Source organism: Hypanus sabinus, chromosome 1, assembly GCF_030144855.1.
Source record: "Hypanus sabinus isolate sHypSab1 chromosome 1, sHypSab1.hap1, whole genome shotgun sequence".
Classification (NCBI taxonomy): Eukaryota; Metazoa; Chordata; class Chondrichthyes; order Myliobatiformes; family Dasyatidae; genus Hypanus; species Hypanus sabinus.
In genome coordinates this window covers 108,421,180-108,443,287 of record NC_082706.1, presented here as the reverse complement: position 1 = coordinate 108,443,287, position 22,108 = coordinate 108,421,180, and the positions used below count along the sequence as shown (strand labels likewise).

General features: G+C 40.6%; 1 protein-coding gene across 2 annotated transcripts in view; it reads right to left on the bottom strand.

The window, feature by feature from the left end:
- ccdc12 (coiled-coil domain containing 12) overlaps positions 1 to 22,108 on the bottom strand; it is an 87,642-nt gene that overhangs the window by 2,062 nt on the left and 63,472 nt on the right. For both annotated transcript variants that reach the window (XM_059974113.1, XM_059974120.1), the window contains exons 3-6: positions 18,417 to 18,496; positions 16,546 to 16,607; positions 5,833 to 5,867; positions 5,595 to 5,671 (exon numbers count right to left, since the gene is read on the bottom strand). In XM_059974113.1, the coding sequence (XP_059830096.1) occupies positions 5,595 to 5,671; positions 5,833 to 5,867; positions 16,546 to 16,607; positions 18,417 to 18,496 (254 nt within the window). The remainder of the gene's footprint in view (positions 1 to 5,594; positions 5,672 to 5,832; positions 5,868 to 16,545; positions 16,608 to 18,416; positions 18,497 to 22,108) is intronic.

The following is a 22,108-nucleotide window of genomic DNA, read 5'->3' as shown; positions in this document are numbered from 1 at the left end:
AAGGAAGATGATGTGGCTGAGAGGCCAAATATTCTTTCCTTACCTGGAGAAGTTCCTCAGGACAATGTCCTAAGCAACCACCTTGAGTTGCTTCATGAATGACTTTCCTTCAACAAGATTAAAAGTGGGGATATTTACTGATAAATGTACAATTCAAATGCAATTTGGTAAACTGGGTTATTTTTAATCACATGTACCAAGATACTGTGGAAAAACTTGTCTTGTATGCTGTTGGAACAGATCAGTTCATACTACAATATACAAGGTAGTACCAAAACAAAGTGCAGAATAAAATGTTTTTTAACCAAATTACTAAGATATGCCACGTACAAAATCATGCTGATTGTCCATAATTAGGCCATGACTTTCCAAAATGTTCCTACCCTATGCCCAGATCTCCTCTCCAATAGCATCCCTACCATTAACTTGAGACTCACAGTATGATGACCATTTGCCTTCTTGAAAGACAAAACATGAGCAACTCAACAGCACTTTAGAACCCCACTTGTGGTTAGAAAGGACAAAGATGTTGATCAAAGTCTCTCAATAACCTGGGGTATATATCCCCAAGAGGCACTGGGGGCTTACCCACCTTAATGTTCTTTAAGAGGCCCAACACTGAAACGTTCCACAACCTATAGACTCATTCAAGGGCTCTTCATCTTATGTTCTTGATATTTGCTGTTTATTTACTTTATATTACTATATTTTTTCCCTTTGTATTTGCACAGTTTGGTGTCTTTTACATATTAATTGTTTGTTCACTCTGTTGGGTGAAGTCTTTCACTGATTCTATTATGGTTCTTCGATTTACTGACTGCCTGCAAGAAAACAAATCTCAGGATTTTACATGATGATATACAGTGGCATGCAAAGGTTTGGGCACCCCTGGTCAAAATTTCTGCTACTGTGAATAGTTAAGTGAGTAGAAGATGAACTGATCTCCAAAAGTCATAAAGTTAAAGATGAAACAATCTTTTCAACATTTTAAACAAGATTAATGTATTATTTTTATTTTGTACAATTTTAGAGTGGAAAAAAAAGGAAAGGAGCACCATGCAAAAGTTTGGGCACAAGAAGAGATTTGAGCTCTCAGATAACTTTTACCAAGGTCTCAAACCTTAATCAGCTTGTTAGGGCTATGGCTTGTTCACAGTCATTGTTAGAAAAGGCCAGGTGATGCAAATTTCAAAGCTTTATAAATACCCTGACTCCTCAAACCTTGTCCCAACAATCCCATGGGCTCCTGTAAGCAGCTGTCTAGCACTCTGAAAATTAAAATAAATAATGCCCACAAAGCAGAAGGCTATAGAAAGATAGCAAACGTTTTCAGGTAGCTGTTTCCTTAGTTCATAATGTAATTAAGAAATGGCAGTTTAACAGGAACAGTGGAAGTCAAGTTGTGCTCTGGAAGACCAAGAAAACTTTCTGAGAGAACTGCTCATAGGATCGTTAGAAAGGCAAATCAAAACCCCCATTTGACTGCAAAAGACCTTCAGGAAGATTTAGCAGACTCTGGAGTGGTGCTGCACTGTTCTACTGTGCAGCAACACTTGCACAAATATGACCTTCTTGGAAGAGTCATCAGAAGAAAACCTTTCCTGCATCCTCACCACAAAATTCAGCGTCAGAAGTTTGCAAAGGAACATCTAAACAAGCCTGATGAATTTTGGAAATAAGTCTTGTGGACTGATGAAGTTAAAATAGAACTTTTTGGCCGCAATGAACAATGTTATGTTTGTAGAAAAATGGGTGCAGAATTTCATGAAAAGAATACCTCTCCAACTGTTAAGCACGGGGGTGGATCGATCATGCTTTGGGCTTGTGTTACAGCCAGTGGCACGGGGAACATTTCACTGGTAGAAGGAAGAATTAATTCAATTAAATACCAGCAAATTCTGGAAGCAAACAACACACCGTCTGTAAAAAAGTTGAAGATGAAAAGAGGATGGCTTCTACAACAGGATAATGGTCCTAAACACACCTCAAAATCCACAATGGACTACCTCAAGAGGCGCAAGCTGAAGGTTTTACCATGGCCCTCACATTTCCCAACCTAAACATAATCGAAAATCTGTGGATAGACCTCAAAAAAGCAGTGCATGTAAGACGGCCCAAGAATCTCACAGAACTAGAAGCCTTTTGCAAGGAAGAATGGGTGAAAATCCCCCACACAAGAATTGAAAGACTCTTAGCTGGCTACAGAAAGCATTTACAAGCTGTGATACTTGCCAAAGGGGGTGTTACTAAGTACTGACCATACAGGGTGCCCAAATTTTTGCTTCAGGCCCTTTTCCTTTTTTGTTATTTTGAAACTGTAAAAAATGGAAATAAAAAAGTAACCTTGCTTAAAATATTAAAGGAATGTGTCATCTTTAACTTTATGCCTTTTGGAAATCAGGTCATCTTTTACTTGCTTAGTAATTCACAGTAACAGAAGTTTTGACCGGGGTGCCCAAACTTTTGCATGCCACTGTATATGTACTTTGATAATAAGTTTAACACTACCTCATACATATTGCAACTTTAAAAAGTAAACAGTATAATGCTACTGTTGCTTCATACATTATGAGGCCATACGAGGCAATTCATATGTGGTGGCAGGGAGTTCAGTAGTCTTACAATCTTGGGGGGGGGGGGGGGGGGTGGGGTGGAGAGATAAGAACCTGCTTCCCATCCTAACACAGTTCTTGTCCTAATGCTACACACCTCCTGCCTGGTGGTACAGAGTCAAATAGATTGTTGGATAGATGTGAGAAATCACTGACATTGCTAAGGGCCTTGCATACACAGCGCTCCTGCTAAATATCTATAATGGGTGAAAGAGACCCTGATGATCCTCTCAGCAGTCCTTGTAATCCTTTGGAGGGACTTGTGGTCAGATAGTACACGTAGGACTTCACTCACATTCTGACTCCAAGCGGATATTCCTTTCTTTATCTTTGACTGGATTTACCCACTCCCCTAGTTATCCTCTTGACGTATAGAATACTTTGGGATTTAATTTAATCCTTCCTGCAAGATCTTCTCATGGACCCTCCTGGCTTTCCTAATTCCCTGAGTCTATTTCCCTATAATCTTCAAGAACTGTCTAATTTTAAATTCCTAAATCATCAAATGCTTTCTTTTTCTTCTCAACTAAATTAAGCAATTCTCTCAATATCCAAGGTTCCCTTACCTTGCCATCCTTGTCCTTCCTTCTTATCGTGGTCCTGTCCTCCATGCAAGTTAAACACGCTCCACATGTCAATTGTGAACGCCCAAAAACAGATGCTCCTAATTCTCCCTAGTTCCTGCCTAATAATCTTACAATTTGCCCTGCTCCAATTTTTTTTTCTCCTACAAGGTCCGTGATCATCTTTACTTAAAGCAATCTTACAACTTTAAGAATTGTGATTACTACTTCCTTATTGTTCTCCCACTGAGAAGTCAGTCACATGACCGGGCTCAATTACCCACACCAGATCAGCTCCTCCTCCCATTGGGACGACTTAAGAATCCTTCTGCATGCACCAACAAATTCTTCTCCATCTAACCTCTTGCATTAAGGAGGTTGCAGGCAATAATAAGCAAGTTTGAAATCACCCATGGCCACACCTGTTGTTAATACATCAGTAAACTGCCTGCATCTGTTCTTTAATGCTCCCGTGGCTTTTGGCATGGGGGAGAAGGAAGGGGAAGGTTCTGAAATATAGCCCCGAAGTGTTTTGTACTTTTTCTATTTTTGAGTTCTACAGATATGCTCAGTGAATAAGCCCTCCATTGTGTCTCCCGAGTGCAAATGGGCAATTTCCCTTGATTAATGGGACAACTCACCCCTCTCTTTTACCTCCCTATCTTTTTGGAAAATTCAAACATTGAGCAACCAGTCCTCCCTCTCCCTTCCCGCCCCCTTACTTTTAAAACACCTAGCATTAAAATAAACACACTTAAAACCTTGCATACCATGCCTATTACTCTGTTCTGCCTGTCCTTCCTTAGATTTACTGGTCATGATATCTATATTCAGTGGCCATTTTATTAATTACCTCCTATACCTAATAAAGGCCAGCTGGTGGCGTAATGGCATCAGCGCCAGACTTCGGAGCAAAGGCTCCCGAGTTCGAATCCAGCTGGCTCCAAGAACCTGGAGAGGGATGGTCTCCGCCAGGTTTCAGATGCCTAAGACACGCTGTATGATGAGCAATCACCAAAAAGATCGGTGCAAAAAGCTTGTCCCGACGGCGCCCCGACAACTCCACCAGGAGTTAAGGGCGCACGCACACGCGCACACACACACACACGCACACCCCCCTAATAAAGTGGACACTGTGTATGCTCATGGTCTTCTGCTGCTGTAGCATGTGTTCGGATATGCTCTCTGCACACCACTGTTGTAATATGCGCTTACTTGAGTCACTGTCACCTTCCTGTTGACTTGACTAGTCTGGCCTTTCTCCTTTGACCCTTTTCATTAACAACGCGTTTTTCCCCACAGAACTGCCACTCACTGGATGTTTTTTTGTTTATTGCACCATTCTCTGTAAACTCTAGAGACTGTTGTGCATAAAAATCCCAGGAGATCATCAGTTTCTGCGATACTCAAACCACCATGCCTGACACGAACATTATTCAACAGATGAAGACACTTAGATCACAGTCGTCCCCATTTAGTTTGAACAACAACTGAACCTCTTGACCATGCCTGCATGCTTTTATGCATTAAGTTTTGCCAAATGATTGATCAGATATTTGCATCAAGGTGTACAGATACAACAAATTAAGTGACCACTGTATCTTCTTTTCGATCTCTCCACTTTATGTCCTGGTATCTTTGACAGCCAACTTCCTATGCTCAGTGTGGGAGTTTAAAAAAAGAGGGTGAAAAGCAGGACCTCTTCTACCCATGTCACTGGTGCTAATGTGCACCAGAACCTCTAGCTGCTCACCCTCCACTTTGAGGATGTTCTGCAGCTGCTCAGACATCCTCAATCTCGGCACTCAGGAGGCAACACACCATCTTAGCAGCTCTTCTGCAGCCACAGAATCTCCAGCTGTATCCAAAGGAACATACATTGCTAAGAGGAATGGCCACAGATGAATCCTCTACTGTCTACCTGCATCTGATGTGTAACAACCTCACTAAAACTCTCCGTGAAAACAAGAATGGGAATGAGATGTATTTGACGGTCATGGCTAAGATACCCTTCTCTCCAATGAACTATTTCATTGTATTGCATTATCAATCCATTGCCTTTATTTAGTTTTATATAAATGTCAAACAATTCCTGAGATATGCTAAAGGAGATAGGTCTTGAGTTTGCTGCACTAACTCAGATCATAACCACAACTGGTCCCAATCTTCATTCAAAGTCTTTGACTATTTCTCTTTGGGTGACAGTGTTGTTATGGACTGCCCTTCGTACGTAGAACTTGCTGATTTTTAATTTGTTTGAAGCTGTTACCATGGAAAACTAATAACCTCAGTTCTATTAATTTCCTTTTGTAATTGCCATCACTTTACTTGAACACCTTCAAACATCACACTGCTAGTTAATTTACTCAATTTTTTTTTACGTCAAAGTTCCTGCAATTTCCCTTCAGTAATTACTTACGGATTAGTTCTGCTATTGCTCTCTGTGTTCTCTTCTCTAGCTTTTCTAGTTTCTTTGCCACATCCCTTTTCAGATCCCTGAAATAAAAAACATTCTTTAGCATTCCAAAATCTTTCTTGGCAATTGCAGAAAGATTGGCATCAACAAGGAAGTGGTAGAATAAATAGACAAAATTAGAAACAAATTGAATAAATTTCTTTGCAAATAACATTTTGATTTACTAAAGTTAGTCACATACCAGTCAGGCTTCCTGGGGGCAAGGTTCACCAAGTCCTAGAGAGTTAAAAAAAAATTAAAACATTAATCAGATTACAATGTGTTGTTTACAAAATTATTAGAGTTTACAAAATTATTGGAAAGATATTTTCAGTATTATTTCAAGAGTTTTAAATATTAATTTCCAACCGCATCCTCTTACTGCAATTTTCGGTTTACCAATGACGGATAATAATCGTTTATCCGCTTCATCTCAACGAATGATTGCATTTGTTACATTAATGGCTAGAAGATCTATTTTATTGAATTGGAAAGAAATTAATCCTCCAACTGTATTTCAGTGGTTTTCTCAAACTATTTCTTGTTTGAGTTTAGAAAAAAATTAGAAGTGTGGTTTTTGATCCTTCAGTTAAATTTGAAGAAACTTGGAGACCTTTTATTCAACATTTTCACATGAGTTGAATTGTCTTTTCCTAAACTTTACTTATATTATCCTTAATTAATTGGATGGAGGTTCAGAGTTATTGGCACTACTGTATATGTACTTAATATTATTCAGTGGCCCATGTTGGTTAGTCTTTTTTTCTCTCTCTTTTTTTGGGGGGGTTTTTCTTTTTTTTTCTCTTTTTACTTCTTTGTTCATTAATGTTCTGAGTTTGAGAGGTTATATATTTTTATTATTATACATCTGAATGTCTATTTAAACTTAATTATGTACTCTCAAACATTTTGTATTCATGTTTCATTTATGTTTGTTTAAAACTAATAAAAAGATTTAAAAAGAAAAGATTACAATGTGTTAATTAATCAGATTAGTATGTGGGAATTCTGTAATCATGCTGAAAAGTAGAGAGGGAAAGTCAACTGTCTTTCTACATTATCCCTTTAGATGACAAGGTAGTAAATATTCAAGAAAGGTGGTGAAAAAACAGGGAAACGGATTGCCGTGAGTAGTAAAGAAAATAGAATATTTTATAAATGTAGTGACAAACACTGAATACCAATATGATTTTTTAAAGGAAAGTTGAAATATATGGAGGACTGATTATGGAGCAAATACAAAATAGAGTAAGTAATTTTAATAGTTAAGTATGATTGGTCCTATAAAGGACCAAAGGAGTCCAAAGGAGAGACAGAGTGTAGCATTGTAAAATGGCTGTAATTCTCAAAGGTTCATCAATCCAGACCCAGAATATTACTGCACAAGTTCCTCAGGGCACTATTCTAATTCACTCATATTCAAGCACCACACACAAAATGCTGGAGGAACTCAGCAGGCCAAGCAGCATCCAGGGAATAAAGTAAACAGTTGATGTTTCAGGCCAAGACCCTTCATCAGAACTGGAGAAAAAAAGATGAGAGTAAGGTGAATGGAGGGGAAGAAGAAATACAAAGAGGCAGGTGATAGGTGAAACCACAGGGCAGGGGTGAGAAGGGCTCTGGGGAAACTCAGACACGGTAAAGCGTTGGAACCAGATGGTGTGAACCCCAAGGTGCTGAAGGAATGTGCTATTCAGCTGTATGGAGTTCTCCAGCATATTTTCAATCTGAGTCTCAGTTTGGAAAGGGCCTCGGCTGTGTGGAAAACACCAAGTGTGGACCCAGTACCCAAGCAGGGCCAACCAAAAACCTTGAATGACTACCATTCAGTGGCCCTGACCTCTCACACATGAAGACCCACGAGAGGTTGGTCCTGGCTCACCTCCAACCCCTGGTCAGATCAACCCTCGATCCCATGCAGTCTGCCTACCATAATCACATTGGAGTTGACGATGCTGTCATCTACCTGCTGAACAGAACCTGAATAAGCCATGGCAGCACTGTGAGGATCATGTTTTTCAATTTCTCAAGTGCCGTCAATACCATATAGCTCCCATTGCTGGGGGAAAGCTCTGTTCAATGCAGGTTGGCACTTCCATTGTATCCTGGATAATGGGACTGACTGTCTGACTGGCAGACCACAGTTTGTGCAGCTTCAGAGCTGTGTATCAGACATGGCTATAAGCAGCACTGGGGCCCCACAGGGGCCTGTATTGACTCCTTTTCTGTGAATCCCATATACCCCAGACTTTAGATACAACACTGACTCATGTCATCTGCAGAAATTTTCTAACTACTCAGCCATAGTTGGGAATATAAAGGGAGGATGGGAGAATGAATACAAGGAATAATGGAGGACTTCGTCAAATGATGCAAGCTAAATCATCTGCAGCTCAATATCAGTAGGACAAAGGAGATGGTGAGGACATGGATGCGGTTAGAACCTACAAGTACCTGGAGGCTGCACCTGGATGACAGACTTGAGTGGAGCACCAACACTAGAGGCCGTAACAAGGGCCAGAGTCAGCTCCACTTCCTGAAGAGACTGAGGTCCTTTGGAGTGTGCAGGCCTCTCCTTCACAAGTTCTGCCAATACAATCTTCTATGTGGTGGTGTGCTGGGGCAGTAGCATCAACACGGTGATGCCAACAGGCTCAATAAACTGATCAGAAAGGCTAGCTACTATAGGAGTCAAACTAGACACACTGGAGGCCGTGGTAGAACAAAGGACCTTACAGAAAATCCTGGCTACTCTGGACAATGTTTCTCACCCTCTGCATGCCACCTTGGCTGAACAGAGGAGCACTTTCAGTAATAGACTAAGACAGTTGGGAGGCGGAGCAAAATTAAGATGGCACTAAATGGTAACTCCTTTGCTTGCATCTTCGGAAACAGCTTATTTCCATCTTTAATATTTTTATTTTCCCCTTTTAGGGTGCTTTTGAAGACCCTAACCTGGAGTTACACGCTGACTTCGGATCTTTGCCGGAATGGACCCATTCTCGGGGTTTCAGGACTGGTCATTGTTCAGCATGCCAAGAGTTCAGCCTGAGAGTCCAGATCGGATTCAGAACCCCAAGATCTCGGGGCTCTGGAGACGGGCAGATTGAGGGTTGGTGTCATGGCAGGAGACCCGTGTGTCGATAGGGGAGTTGGGATATCTGCTGTGGGCCCGAAGACCCAGGATCTTTGCTATCTTCAGGCACACAGTTGGAAAAAAAGCAACGTAACATTGCAAACCAGTGAGTTGTTTATTATGTCTCCCTGCTTGCTGGGGGAAAAAATGGAGACACCTCCTTCTCCCTTATTAGGCAGAGAGAGAATCTGCGGTATGTCGAATGCCGCATGAAATGCTAAGTCTTTGGGGTAACTGCAAGTCTGTGTCTTTGCTATAGTTTTGCTGATGCTGAGTGCTCAGTGGAGGTACCGAGGGGGGATTGCTGCTTGCTGCTGCTTACGTGCAGGAGGGAGGGGAGCTGGGGGGGGGGGGGGCTTTGAGGTTCTTACGTTTATCTGTCATTCATTCTTTGAGGCACTTCTGTTTTCGTGGATGTTTGCAAAGAAACAGCATTTCAGGATGTATATTGTATATATTTCTCGGACATTAAATTGGACCTTTGAACTGTGCTGCTCCAAAGAGCACTATAGGAGGCAATGTTTACTCTCTACCATTAGGCGCTATAATGAGTCAACCTATAGTCAGGGAAGTGATGACCCCTTCCTGTTAGACCGGTGGAGGTAATATTTTTTCCTCTTTCTTCTCTTCTAACATTTGTATGTCTATGCATTTGTAATGCTACTGTGATATTAATTTCCTTTGGGAACAATAAAGTATCTATCTATCTATCTATCTATCTAAAGAGCTAGGAATTTGATCAGGCCTCAAAATGCTCCGTTTCTTTCTGGACACCACAGCCAACCAGTTCCCCTCCACCACCACTCTCCTCCATCTGGCAGAACTGGTCCTCACTCTCCATAATTTTTCCTTTGGTTTCTCCCACTTCCTTCAAACAAAAGGTGTAGCCATGAGCACTCACATGGGTCCCAGCTATGCCTGCCTTTTTTATGGCTATATGGAACAGCCTATACTGGTATCATTGCAATTGCCTACTGTCACAATAGGTCAACAGCAGACGCAATCTCAATGGCTCTCCACACAGCTTTAGACCACCTGGACAACACAAACCCCTATGTCAGGATGCTGTTCATCGACCATAGCTCAGCATTTAATATCATCATTCCCACAATCCTGATTAAAAAGTTGCAGAACCTGGGCCTCTGTACTTCCCTCTGTAATTGTATCCTCAACTTTCTAACCAGAAGACTAGATATGGTGATAACATATTCTCCTGACAATCAACATTGGTGCACCTCAGGGATGTGCGCTTAGCCCACTGCTCTACTACACCTACACACACACACACATATATGACTGTGTGGCTATAGTTCAAATACCATCCATAAACTGGCTGAAGATACAACCATAGTTGGTAGAATCTCAGGTGGTGACAAGAGGGTGTACAGGAGTGAGATATGCCAATAGTGGGGTGGTACCACAGCAACAACCTGGCACTCAACATCAGTAAGACGAAAGAGCTGACTGTGGACTTCAGGAAGGGTAGGACAAAGGAACACATACCAATCCTCATACAGGGATCAGAAGTGGAGAGAGTAATCAGCTTTAAGTTCCTGGGTGTCAAGACCTCGGAGGATCGAACCTGGTCCCAGCATATCGATGTAGTTACAAAGAAGGCAAGACAGTGACTGTACTTTATTAGGAGTTTGAAGAGATTTGGCATGTCAACAAATACACTCAAAAACTTGTATAGTTGTACCGTGGAGACCATTCTGACAGGCTGCATCACTGTCTGGCTTGGAGGGGCTACTGCACAGGACCAAAAGAAGCTGCAGAAGATTGTAAATCTAGTCAGCTCCAATTTGGGTACTAGCCTATGAAGTACCCAGGACATCTTTAGGGAGCGATGACTCAGAAAGGCAGTGGCCATTCTTAAGGACCTCCAGCACTCAGAGCAAGCCCTTTTCTCACTGTTACCATCAGGTAAGAGATATAAAAGCCTGAAGCCACACATTCAGCGATTCAGGAACAGCTTCTTCCCCTCTGCCATCCAATTCCTAAATGGACATTGAATCTTTGGACACTACCTCACTTTTTTAAAAAAATATATATAGTTCTGCTTTTGCAGTTTTTAAAAAAATCCATTCAATGGAAGTAATTTATTTTTTAAAAATTTTATTTATTATTATTTTTTCTCTGTTGAATTATGTATTGCATTGAACTGCTGCTGCTAAATTAACAAATTTCACACCACATGCCAGTGATAATATACCTGATTCTGATTACTTCCCAAGTTTTGCTATGCTACATCGACAATTGCATTGGTGCCATTTCCTACGAAGCTCATCAACTTCACCTCCAACTTCCTCAAATTTACCTGGCCCATTTCCGACACCTCCCTCCCCTTTCTCAATCTCTGTCCATCTGTAGAGACAGCTGATCTACTGATATCTTTTATAAATCCACTGACTCTCACGGCTACCTGGAATATACCTCTTCCTGCCCTGTTACTTATAAAAATGCTATCTCCTTCTCTGAATTCCTCTGGCCCCACTACATCTGCTCTCAGGATGAGGCTTTTCATTCCAGAACTAAACAGATGCCCGCCTTCTACAAAGAAAGCAGCTTCCCTTCCTCCACCCTTAACGCTGCCCTCAACCGCTTCTCTTCCATTTTGCGCACATCTGCCCTCAACCCCATCCTCCTGCCACCCCACCAGGGATAGGGTTCCTTTTGTCCTCACCTACCACCCCACCAGCCTCATTGTCCAGCACATAACTCTCCATAATTTCTGCCATCTCCAACGGGATCCCACCTCCAAGCACGTCTTTCCCTCCCACTCCCCACTTTCTGCTTGTCACAGGACTCCCTTGTATGTGACTCCCTTGTCCATTCGTCCCTCCCCACTGAACTCCTTCCTGGCACTTATCCTTGCAAGCGGAACAAGTGCTACACCTGCCCCTCCACCTCCTCCCTAACTACCATTTAGGGCAGGCATGGGCAAACTGCGGCCCGTTAAGCTTTTTAATCCGGCCCGCAGAACTTGATGAAATTATATTAATAAACCTTGTTAACATTTTTTCCCCACAATTCTGGCGTTTTCCCAATAGATGACGCACTCTATATACATTGACCTTTGTTGAGGTGCAGGGTATTACTCCACATTTGCGCTTTACTTTGTGACCTTCTGGCGACCCATTTCCTGGCACATCCGAACCGGCTCACAATTAGCCAGCGTTCCGGCTAAGGGAGATAGCCTGCGGGGATTTGCGAGCACAGAGCTCCGCATATTGGCGCGCTCTCACTGTTCTGTCATTGTGCGGGTCGCTGTTGAGCTTTGGCACAGGGGACAATTGAATAAGAAGGAGCAGGACAAGTAGACCTGCATCTCCTACCGTTTTTGAAATAAAGACAGTCAGGAGGAGAGTGATGATGATAATATCTTGAAGGATAACAGAATTTTCAGTGCTTTAAAATAATAACTGTTACTATTAAAAAAAGCTGTATTTTATTCATTTAATTTTCAGTGTTTTAAAAGACATTTCAATAAATAGCTAAATACCATGGGACTTCAAAGACATATTTTGTTGTAATGCATTTGTTCATTTTCAATTGAAATTAAAGCACATGTTTTCTACATATCCCATGATATTTTATTTTCTCTTATGAGGTGTATTACCAAAACACTCGTCCATCTGCTCCTGGTCCGGCCCCCCTGTCAAATTATAGAACCCTTTGTGGCCCTCAAGTCAAAAAGTTTGCCCACCCCTGATTTAGGGTCCCAAACTGTCCTTCCAGGTGAGACAACACTTCACCTGCGAGTCTGTTGGGGTTATTAACTGTATCCAGTGCTTCTGGTGCGACCTCCTGTATATCAGTGAGACCCGACGCAGATTGGGAGGCCACTTCACTGAGCACCTACACTCCATCTGCCAGAAAAAGCAGGATCTCCCAGTGGCCACTCATTTTCATTCCACTTCCCATCCCTATTCCAGTTCATGGCCTCATCTACTGCTACAATGAGGCTACACTCAGGTTGGAGGAGCAACACTTGTATTCTGTCTGGGTAAACTCCAATCTGGTGGTATGAACATCAATTACTCAAGCTTCTGGTAATGCCCCCTCCCCCACAACCTCCTTCACCATTCCTATTCTCATTTCCTTCTCTCAAATCACCATCACCTCCCTCTGGAGCTCCTTCCCCTTTTTTTTGTCTTCTGTCCTGTCCTATCAGATTCCTCCTTCATTAGCCCTTTATCTCTTTCCCGAATTGACTTCCCTGCTCTTTACTTCAACCCTCTCCCCACCCAGTTTCACCTATCAGCTTGTATTTCTTCCTCTCTTATTTTTTTCTCCAGTTCTGCTGAAGGCTCTTGACCCAAAACATCAACTGTTTACTCTCTTCCATAGATGTTGCCTGGCCTGCTGAATTCCTCCTGCATTTTGTGCGTTTTGCTTGATTTTCCGGCATCTGCAGATTTTCTCATTGGAGATTCACTTATGTTCAGCTGTTTTAATGACCTACCATTTATCAAGTCAGAAGTGGGGTGTTGATGAAAGAGTGTTCAATTCCATTTTCAGTAAAGAAGCTTTCTATCGTCAGATAGAACACGAGAACACAAGAGAAAGGAGCAGAAACTGACCTTTTAGCCCACTGACAAACATGAGAAAATCTGCAGATGCTGGAAATCCAAAGCAACACAAACAAAATGCTAGAGGAACTCAGCTGGCCAGGCAGCAGCTATGCAGAAGAGTAAACAGTCAATACCTCAGTATGAACCATGTAAGAGAACTAGGAATAAATGCTGCAAATGCTATCAGGGGTGGTGGGATGGAGAAACATTTCTACCAAAGGAGGTGCAAGGCTCTCCTTCCCTCCACTAACCTGCAGGTGACTCTCGGGCAAGGTTAGCTCCCCCGAACAGGATCACATGAAGACTGGTGCTCATCACAAGTCCTGGTTATGCGACCGCTGATGCCACGCAGACAACCTCTGAGGAGTATTGATAATAGCTGGGGTCACCTGTATTGTAAAGGTGTTGCCCAAAAGGCAACAGCAAACTATTTCTGTAGAGAAATTTGCCAAGAACAGTCATGGTCAAGAGACCATGATCTCCCACATCATACGACAAGGCACATGATGATGAATGCTACCAGTCCTGAAAAACAAGTTAAAAAATAAAATTCAAGCTATGAAATTCGGACAAAAAGTGAGTGGTAAGGGCATAAAATTAAGGGCATCTGTAAATAATTACAGATCATTTAATTGATCAGTAAGCAGATTGAGCTGAGGATTTTTGGAATTAATTTACTGTATTTATTTTCATGGAGGGAGATGATACATCAAAATTTAGGAAGAATAATACAGAATATTGGAAATGACAGACATGATAAAACCATAAGATATAAGGAGTAGAATTAGGTAATTTGGCCCTTCAAGTCTGATAGTCAAAGCAAAGTTTTTTTTGTTGTTGTTCCTCTCTATACACTGTGGTGTATCAGGCGGCAATCTTGACATTTCCTTTGCATTTGGTTGTTTTTTTTTTAATGAGGCCGAATTATTAGCACAATCTCAACCCAGCCTGGATGCAAAACGTGCACGAGACTGGCCAGATTCGAACCCGGGACCACTCACCTTGAAGTCTGATGCTGATGCCGCTACATCACCAGGCAGCTCAGCAAAAAAAAAAGGCAAAACTGACCATGTGGTTGACAGTGAGGTACCAATAGATTAGTTTAGAGAGAATTAATAAGTCACAAATGATATTCAATCTGAAGCAGCATGACTCAATGTGAGACAATGTGAGATTAAAATGAGAAAAGTACAGAAGAACAGAAGGATCTTGCAATCTACATCTACAAATCCTCAAAGAAGACAACACAGGAAACAAAATAGTGGCTTTCAGACGCTTACTTTTAAAGGCTAAGGCAGAATGCAAAAACAAGGGGATCATGTTGTAACTGTATAAACTACGTTAAGGCCTCGGGTAGATTATTGTGCACATTTCAAGAAGACTTAACATGAGGGATGCAACAAAAATGATTTATATTTAAGCTACTAGGCTGGTAATTTCTGGTTGAGGGTTACAGGGACAAAGGGCAGTGGTTTTCCTTCAAACAGAGGCACAGCCAATTTAATTCACATGCACAACCTACACGGAGTCAGCAATCTACAGGTTTTTGTTCAATTATAGGAATAAAGGTTAGTTAAAAAACACTTGCTCTCAAATAGTAAAGTGAACATGGAACTTATTGCCTCACAGAGCATGAAGGAAAAAGCTTTCATTAGATTTAAAATACATTTGGACGAGCACTTGAAGAGCAATGACATACAAAACAATCACACTTGGCTTGTGGGTGTAACCCAAGCTACTCAATTTTTGACTGGCGTAGCGCAGTGAGTTAATTGGCATTACCTTATGCAACAGGTCAAGAATGGAAATGCAAAATAACTTTTGAAAAAGTGAAACTGGACCTGATATAGAACTTCAGTCACAATATGAAATGCATATCTGAGTTGAACAGCCTTTTGGTCCTTCTTTCTCAATAATCTGAAGCTGTTTTCTGTTAATTATTGACCAACATGTTGACCATACATGGACATTAATTAGACCTAAGACTGGTTCTATTAAGTAAAGAGAGGGCCTTAATTCTTCTGTGATATATTCCAAGAAGGCAATGCACATGACAGGGCAATCATAACCATGGAAATCTTACCAATACTCTTGTTGGCAATTTGTGTTAATACGGCATTTAATTTTTTTCATTACCGCTTGAATAATTGAGGATAAATCTAACAATTACATCTTGCTAATCAAATGCAGGAAATTGAAGGTGAAGTTCAATCACAATACAAAATAGTAGAACAGACTCAAAGGGGCATATGGACTACACCTAGTCTAATGTATTTTCTCTCCACAACAAGATGTTAAGAGACCAAGCTCCCTGTTTTAATTACACTTATCGAGGAAGACTTCAATAACCCACTACCCAAAATTCAGAAATTCATTAGCTCAGCATCAATGACTGGGTGCCATTTGCAGTGTTCCACTGAAAATGCCCTACTTTTCTTCCTTGCTTTTAACTTCCTTGAAACCAGCCAGTGCCCCAATTCCCATGTTCCCTTTCAGTTCAGTTCAATGCAATATTTAATGTTATTGTGTAACATCTTAAAAAGTGTTTTTGGGTTATCAACAGGAATAACATCCAACAATCTGGAAAATCAGCCACTCCAAAGTTCTAACATAATGGATTATCAAAGACCTACTGCTCTAATTTTAGAACTTAACAGTCAATCTGAAACATGTATCTCTGCAGATGCTGTCTGCCCCTTTTGAAATATTTCCAAATTTCCCTTAGGATTTTTACTTTAACTACATCACCTGTCAATCTTTTAAACTCATTTCTGCATCTCATAAAACACTGTCATCAGGTAAATTCCTGGTGTTAACTTGTCTGTTAGTTTACAATTGTTGCTCCTTAATTACTAACAGTAACTTGTTCCAACAATGGAACTTCTGTGGCATTTTGACCATTGTTGGCTTACATGTAGGCCTGCATAGTGTATCAGCACAGTAGTGAACTACACTAAATGCTAATCTAATCTTGACTTTCTGTTATGCAATGTATTTAGTTATTTACTGCTTCTGCTATCAGGTGATTTTTCTTTTCCCAAGTCCTGGAGCACCGATACTTTAGATCAGCATGGTCTTATGATCATATTTTGAGCTACTTTAACACAGAGCTAGTGAAGTACTATCTAGTTTTCCCTGTTACCGGCTTTTCCATAGGGTTAAGTTTAAAGTGAGATCCCAATTTACTGTAAAAGAAATGACGTACCACTTCTTCAATGACAGGTTCAGGCTTCCCTGCTTCAAGCTGGTCTTTCACCTTATCCTCAACTGTGAACACAAAAATTACAGCAAATAGCCATGATTAGATGAAAAATTGAATTCAGCGCTCTATAAGTGACATGGTTAAAGCAACCACCTCAGGAGGACAAGCGAGTCACTCTAACATTTGTAAATATGCAGCTGCTTGTTTACTGGCACGAGGTCAATGTTAGATGAAGTTATATCTAGCTAGAACAGGATGAAGACCTGAACTAAGCACTCAACGTGTAATATTTCCATTGGAAAACAGAAAGAAAAGGAGCATTTTCTGGAACTCCTTACCCAAACATGGGATGGTACAAGAAACCAATTTATACAAGTTGGGGTTGAGTTCAAGACTCAAGAGAATATGCCTTCGTGGGAAGTATACTGTTCAAGCTAGAATGCTTGAACTTTCTCTTTATGATTAGAAGTTCAAATAAAGGAAAATACTATTTTGCACCAGTTAACAAGTACAAATTCAGCACACAGAACTAAATGTTGTCAAAATCACAAAGCAATCTATCCATTCAAGATCAAGGTGCCATATTTATATTTGAAGGCACCACCATTGTTGGCCGAATCAAAGATGGTGACATTTCAGTATATTGCAGAGAGACAGAAATCCAGCTGAGTGGTGCCACAACAACCACTACCTCTCACCCAATGTCAGCAAGATCAAGGAAATTGTTATTGACTTCAGGAGGAAACTGAAGGTTTGTCAGCCAGTCCACATCGGGAGATCAGAGGTGAAGAGGGTCAGCAACTTTAAATTCCTCAATGTTATTACTTCAGGAGCTCTGTCCTGAGCCCAACACACAAGTGCAATCATGAAGAAAGCACAGCAGTACCTTTACTTCCTTAGAAGTTAGCAAAGATTTAGCATGACATCTAAAAGTTTGACAAACTTCTATAGATGTGTGGTAGAGAGCAACACTGGTTGCATCAGAGCCTGGCAGGGAAACACCAATGCTGTTGAATGGAAAAATCATACAAAAAGTAGTGGATATGGCCCAGTCCATCACAGGTTAAGCCTTCCCCACCATTGAGCACATCTACATGAAGCACTGTTGCAGGAAACCAACATCCATCATCAAGAACCCCCACCACTCAAGCCATACTCTTTTCTCGCTGCTGCCACCAGGAAGGTGATACAGGAGCCTCAAGGCCCACACCACCAGGTTCAGGAAAAGTTATTATCCCTCAAACATTAGGCTCTTGAACCAGAAAGGATAACTTCACTTACCTCATCACTGAATTGTTCCCACAAACCATGGACTCAATTACAAGAACTCATCACATGTTCTCCATATTTATTTATTATTATCTCTTGTATTTGCACAGTTTGTTGTCCTTTGCACACTGGTTGTTTGTCCGTCCAGTCGGGTATGGTTTTTCATTAATTCTATTGTGTTTCTTGGATTTACTTTGTATGCCCACAAGAAAATGAATCTCGGGGTTGTATATGGTGACATATATACTTTAATAATAAATTTACTTTGATATGTGAACTCCTGAGATTACTACATTTCATACTTGATGTACATAATTGTGTTTACTAAATAAAGCCTATAGCTATAAATGCTTCCATTTCTCTTTCATTTTATCAACAAAAAAAGGGCACTTAAAATTCTTTCCTGTCATAAACTGTCCACAGCAGTAACAAATTATTAAAACTGCCTGAACATAATGAATTGGAGAGTGGAATATCTTCCATTAAACCTGTTATTTCATTCTTAAATAGATTTTTTGATCCAACAGTGATATCTTGAAATGACATACCTGTGAGAGAGCTACATAGAGGGCCTGGACATGGACTGCATCTCACATGATACTAACCTGAGGCTGGTTTGACGTTGGGCACTAGACGTTCCTTCAATTCTTTGTCTTCTGGGACATAGTTGCGCAACTTTAATTCTCTGGAAGAAAATCAAAGACAGTTCAAAATTGCAAAATAAGTTGAAAATAAAATTAGTTGTTTAAAATATGCATCAGAAATGATCAAGATGTTACCCTGGCTTAACAGCAAATTTCTGCCACTGGATCAGAAGTTTGTGGGATTGAGTCCCACTCTGGAGATTTGAACACATTATCCAGGATATAGCAAGGCAGAACTGACAAGAGTCATACAAATTGCAGTTTTGTCCATGTTTTCAAGTGTATTTTTAAAAAATGTATTTTTCTACACACTTCCTAAATTATTTCCTTATTATACTGCAAATTGGTGCATAAATACAATGTACAGGATCACAAGAGGTTGCAGAAGGTTGTAGACTTGACCAGTTTTTTCACGACCACAACCCTCCCTGTCATTGAGGACATCTTCAAGAGGGATTGCCTCAAGGCGGCAGCATCCATAAAGGCCTTAACCGTCTGGGAAATGACCTCTTACTACCATCAGGAAAGAGTTACAGGAATATTTCTTTAGTTTTGTAACTTCATAATTTGTCATACTTAGTCCTGCTGCCACAAACTAATCCATTTCACCACATACATCAGTGATAATCAACCCAATTCAGTCAACTAAAAGCAGCAAATGTCACTTCAATATTAAATGTTTTGAAGTTAAGCCAAAGTGATAATGCAACAAACAAGAGGTATGAAATGCAGGGATCAGTTTCTGAAGGCAGAACTGTAAAGATCTCCAGTACTGTTTTGACAAAAAGTCGAAGAAAATAGGAATAGGATTAGATATTCTCTTCTAATCATCGCTCAAATTTAATTTCTCAATCATCCTGTCACCCCTCCATCTACCAAGACACCATCTAGAATTCTATAGTGGTTTCTTTCAAACAAACCAAAAGTGCTCAGAGGCTAAGCATCGATGTTTGACGCTGTATGACACGCTCTCCAAAAATAAGATGCAGGTCAAGAAGTACATATGCTCAATCCCTCATCGAGAAACCAGTAAAATCACTGTCTTGAAATAATAAAAAGAATGAAACTAAGACTACCAATACAATGAAATAAACAGTCCAAGCATATTCAAAAGTACTTAAGCCAAGCGGTCTTAAGTGTACTTAAACGATAAGAGAAGTGGTCAATGAAAAAATATTTCCGGCTGCCTCTCACCAGCCTAAAACTTGAACTAAAAACAAAGCATGAATATGTAGCTATACTCTTCACTTCTACCACACCCCAACCCACATAACAAATTACCCATAATAAACACGCAACACAATATACAATACAGACACAAAATAGAAAACCCATCTGCCTTTCAACCTATTTACTCCTTGAAATGTTTCATGTTTACCCAGTATTTAGTCAACTAGCTTTACATAACTGCAGATTTTTGTTTTGATAAGTCTATGAAATGCTTTAGGATTGTTTAGCTATGCTGATGTTTCATAAATGAAAGTTTTATCTTTGACTGAATTCATACATATACAGTGGCATGCAAAAGTTTGGGCTCCCCGGTCAAAATTTCTGTCACTGTGAATAGTTAAGTGAGTAGAAGATGAACTGATCTCCAAAAGTCATCAAGTTAAAAATGAAACATTCTTTTCAAAGTTTTAAGCAAGATTAGTGTACTCCTTTCGTTCTGTACAATTTTAGAGTGAAGAAAAGGAAAGCAGCACCATGCAAAAGTTTGGGCATCCCAAGAGATTTCAGCTCCCAGATAACTTCTACCAAGGTCTCAGACCTTAATTAGCTTGTTAGGGCTATGGCTTGTTCACAGTCATCGTTAGGAAAGGCCAGGTGATGCAAATTTCAAAGCTTTATGAATACCCTGGCTTCCCAAACCTTGTCCCAACAATCAGCAGCCATGGGCTCCTCTAAGTAGCTCCCTAGCACTCTAAAAATCACAATAAATGATGCCCACAAAGTAGAAGGCTTTAAGAAGATAGCAAAGCATTTTCAGATAGCCATTTCCTCAGTTCATAATGTAATTAAGCAATGGCAGTTAACAGGAATGGTGGAGGTCAAGTTGAGGTCTGAAAGACCAGGAAAACTTTCTGAAAGAACTGCTCGTAGGATTGCTAGAAAGGCAAATCAAAACCTTTGTTTGACTGCAAAAGACCTTCAGGAAGATTTAGCAGACTGGAGTGGTGGTGCACTGTTCTACTCTGCAGCGACACCTGCACAAATATGACCTTTGTGGAAGAGTCATCAGAAGAAAACCTTTCCTGCATAAAGGAACACCTGAACAAGCCTGATGAATTTTGGAAACAAGTCCTGTGGACTGATGAAGTTAAAATATAACTTTTTGGTCACAATGAGCAACATTATGTTTGGAGAAAAAAGGGTGCAGAATTTCATGAAAAGAACACCCCTCCAACTGTTCAGCACGGGGGTGGATCGATCATGCTTTGGGCTTGTGTTGCAGCCAGTGGCACGGAAAACATTTCACTGGTAGAGGGAAGAATGAATTCAATTAAATACCAGCAAATTCTGGAAGCAAACATCACACCGGCTGTAAAAAAGCTGAAGATGAAAAGAGGATGGCTTCTACAACAGGATAATGGTCCTAAACACACCTCAAAATCCACAATGGACTACCTCAAGAGGAACAAGCTGAAGGTTTTGTCATGGCCCTCACAGTCCCCCGACCTGAACATCATCGAAAATCTGTGGATAGACCTCAAAAGAGCAGTGCATGCAAGACGGCCCAAAAATCTCACAGAACTAGAAGCAAGGAAGAATGGGCGAAAATACCCCAAACAAGAATTGAAAGACTCTTAGCTGGCTACAGAAAGCGTTTTCAAGCTGTGATACTTGGCAAAGGGGGGGGGGGGGTGTTACTAAGGGTGCTTTGGCTTTGGGCCCTTTTCCTTTTTTAAGAAATTTTGAAACTGTAGAAGATGGAAATAAAAAAGTAACCTTGCTTAAAATATTAAAGAACTGTGTTATATTTAACCTTATGCCTTTTGGAAATCAGGTCATCTTTTACTCACTTAGCTATTCACAGTAACAGCAATTTTGACCGGGGTGCCCAAACATTTGCATGCCACTGTATACATCACAGAAACAGCTCTTCAACACAAGTCACCTATGCCAACCAAGAAGCCTCATCCCACTTCCAAGTAAAACTTTCCTATTCACATACCTGCCCAATTATCTTACATATTGTAACTATACTGTAGCTGTCTCTACCATTAATTCCAGCAGGTCATTCCATGTTCCTCCCAGCAAAAGGAATTTGGCCAAAGATCTCTTTCAATTTCAAAAAGACAGAAAACGAATGAATACAAGTAAGGAGTTGCATGCAGATGACACTAACAGGTGTGTCATAGACAATGAAGGTTGACAAATGTTACAAGGGAATCTTGATCAACTAGGCACATAGTTGCAAAATGTCAAGTAGTATTCAATCCAGATAAATGCGAGGTGGTGCATTTTGGCAAGTCAGACCAAGGTAGAACTTCCATAATTAAAAGGTAGAGCTCCAGATACAGTGTTAAAGAACAGAGGAATGCAAGAGTACAAATACATAGTCATGCGAAAGTGACATCACAGGTCCATACAGTGGTGAAAGAAGCATTTCGCACTTAGCCTTCATGAATCAGCACACTAAGTACAATATTTGG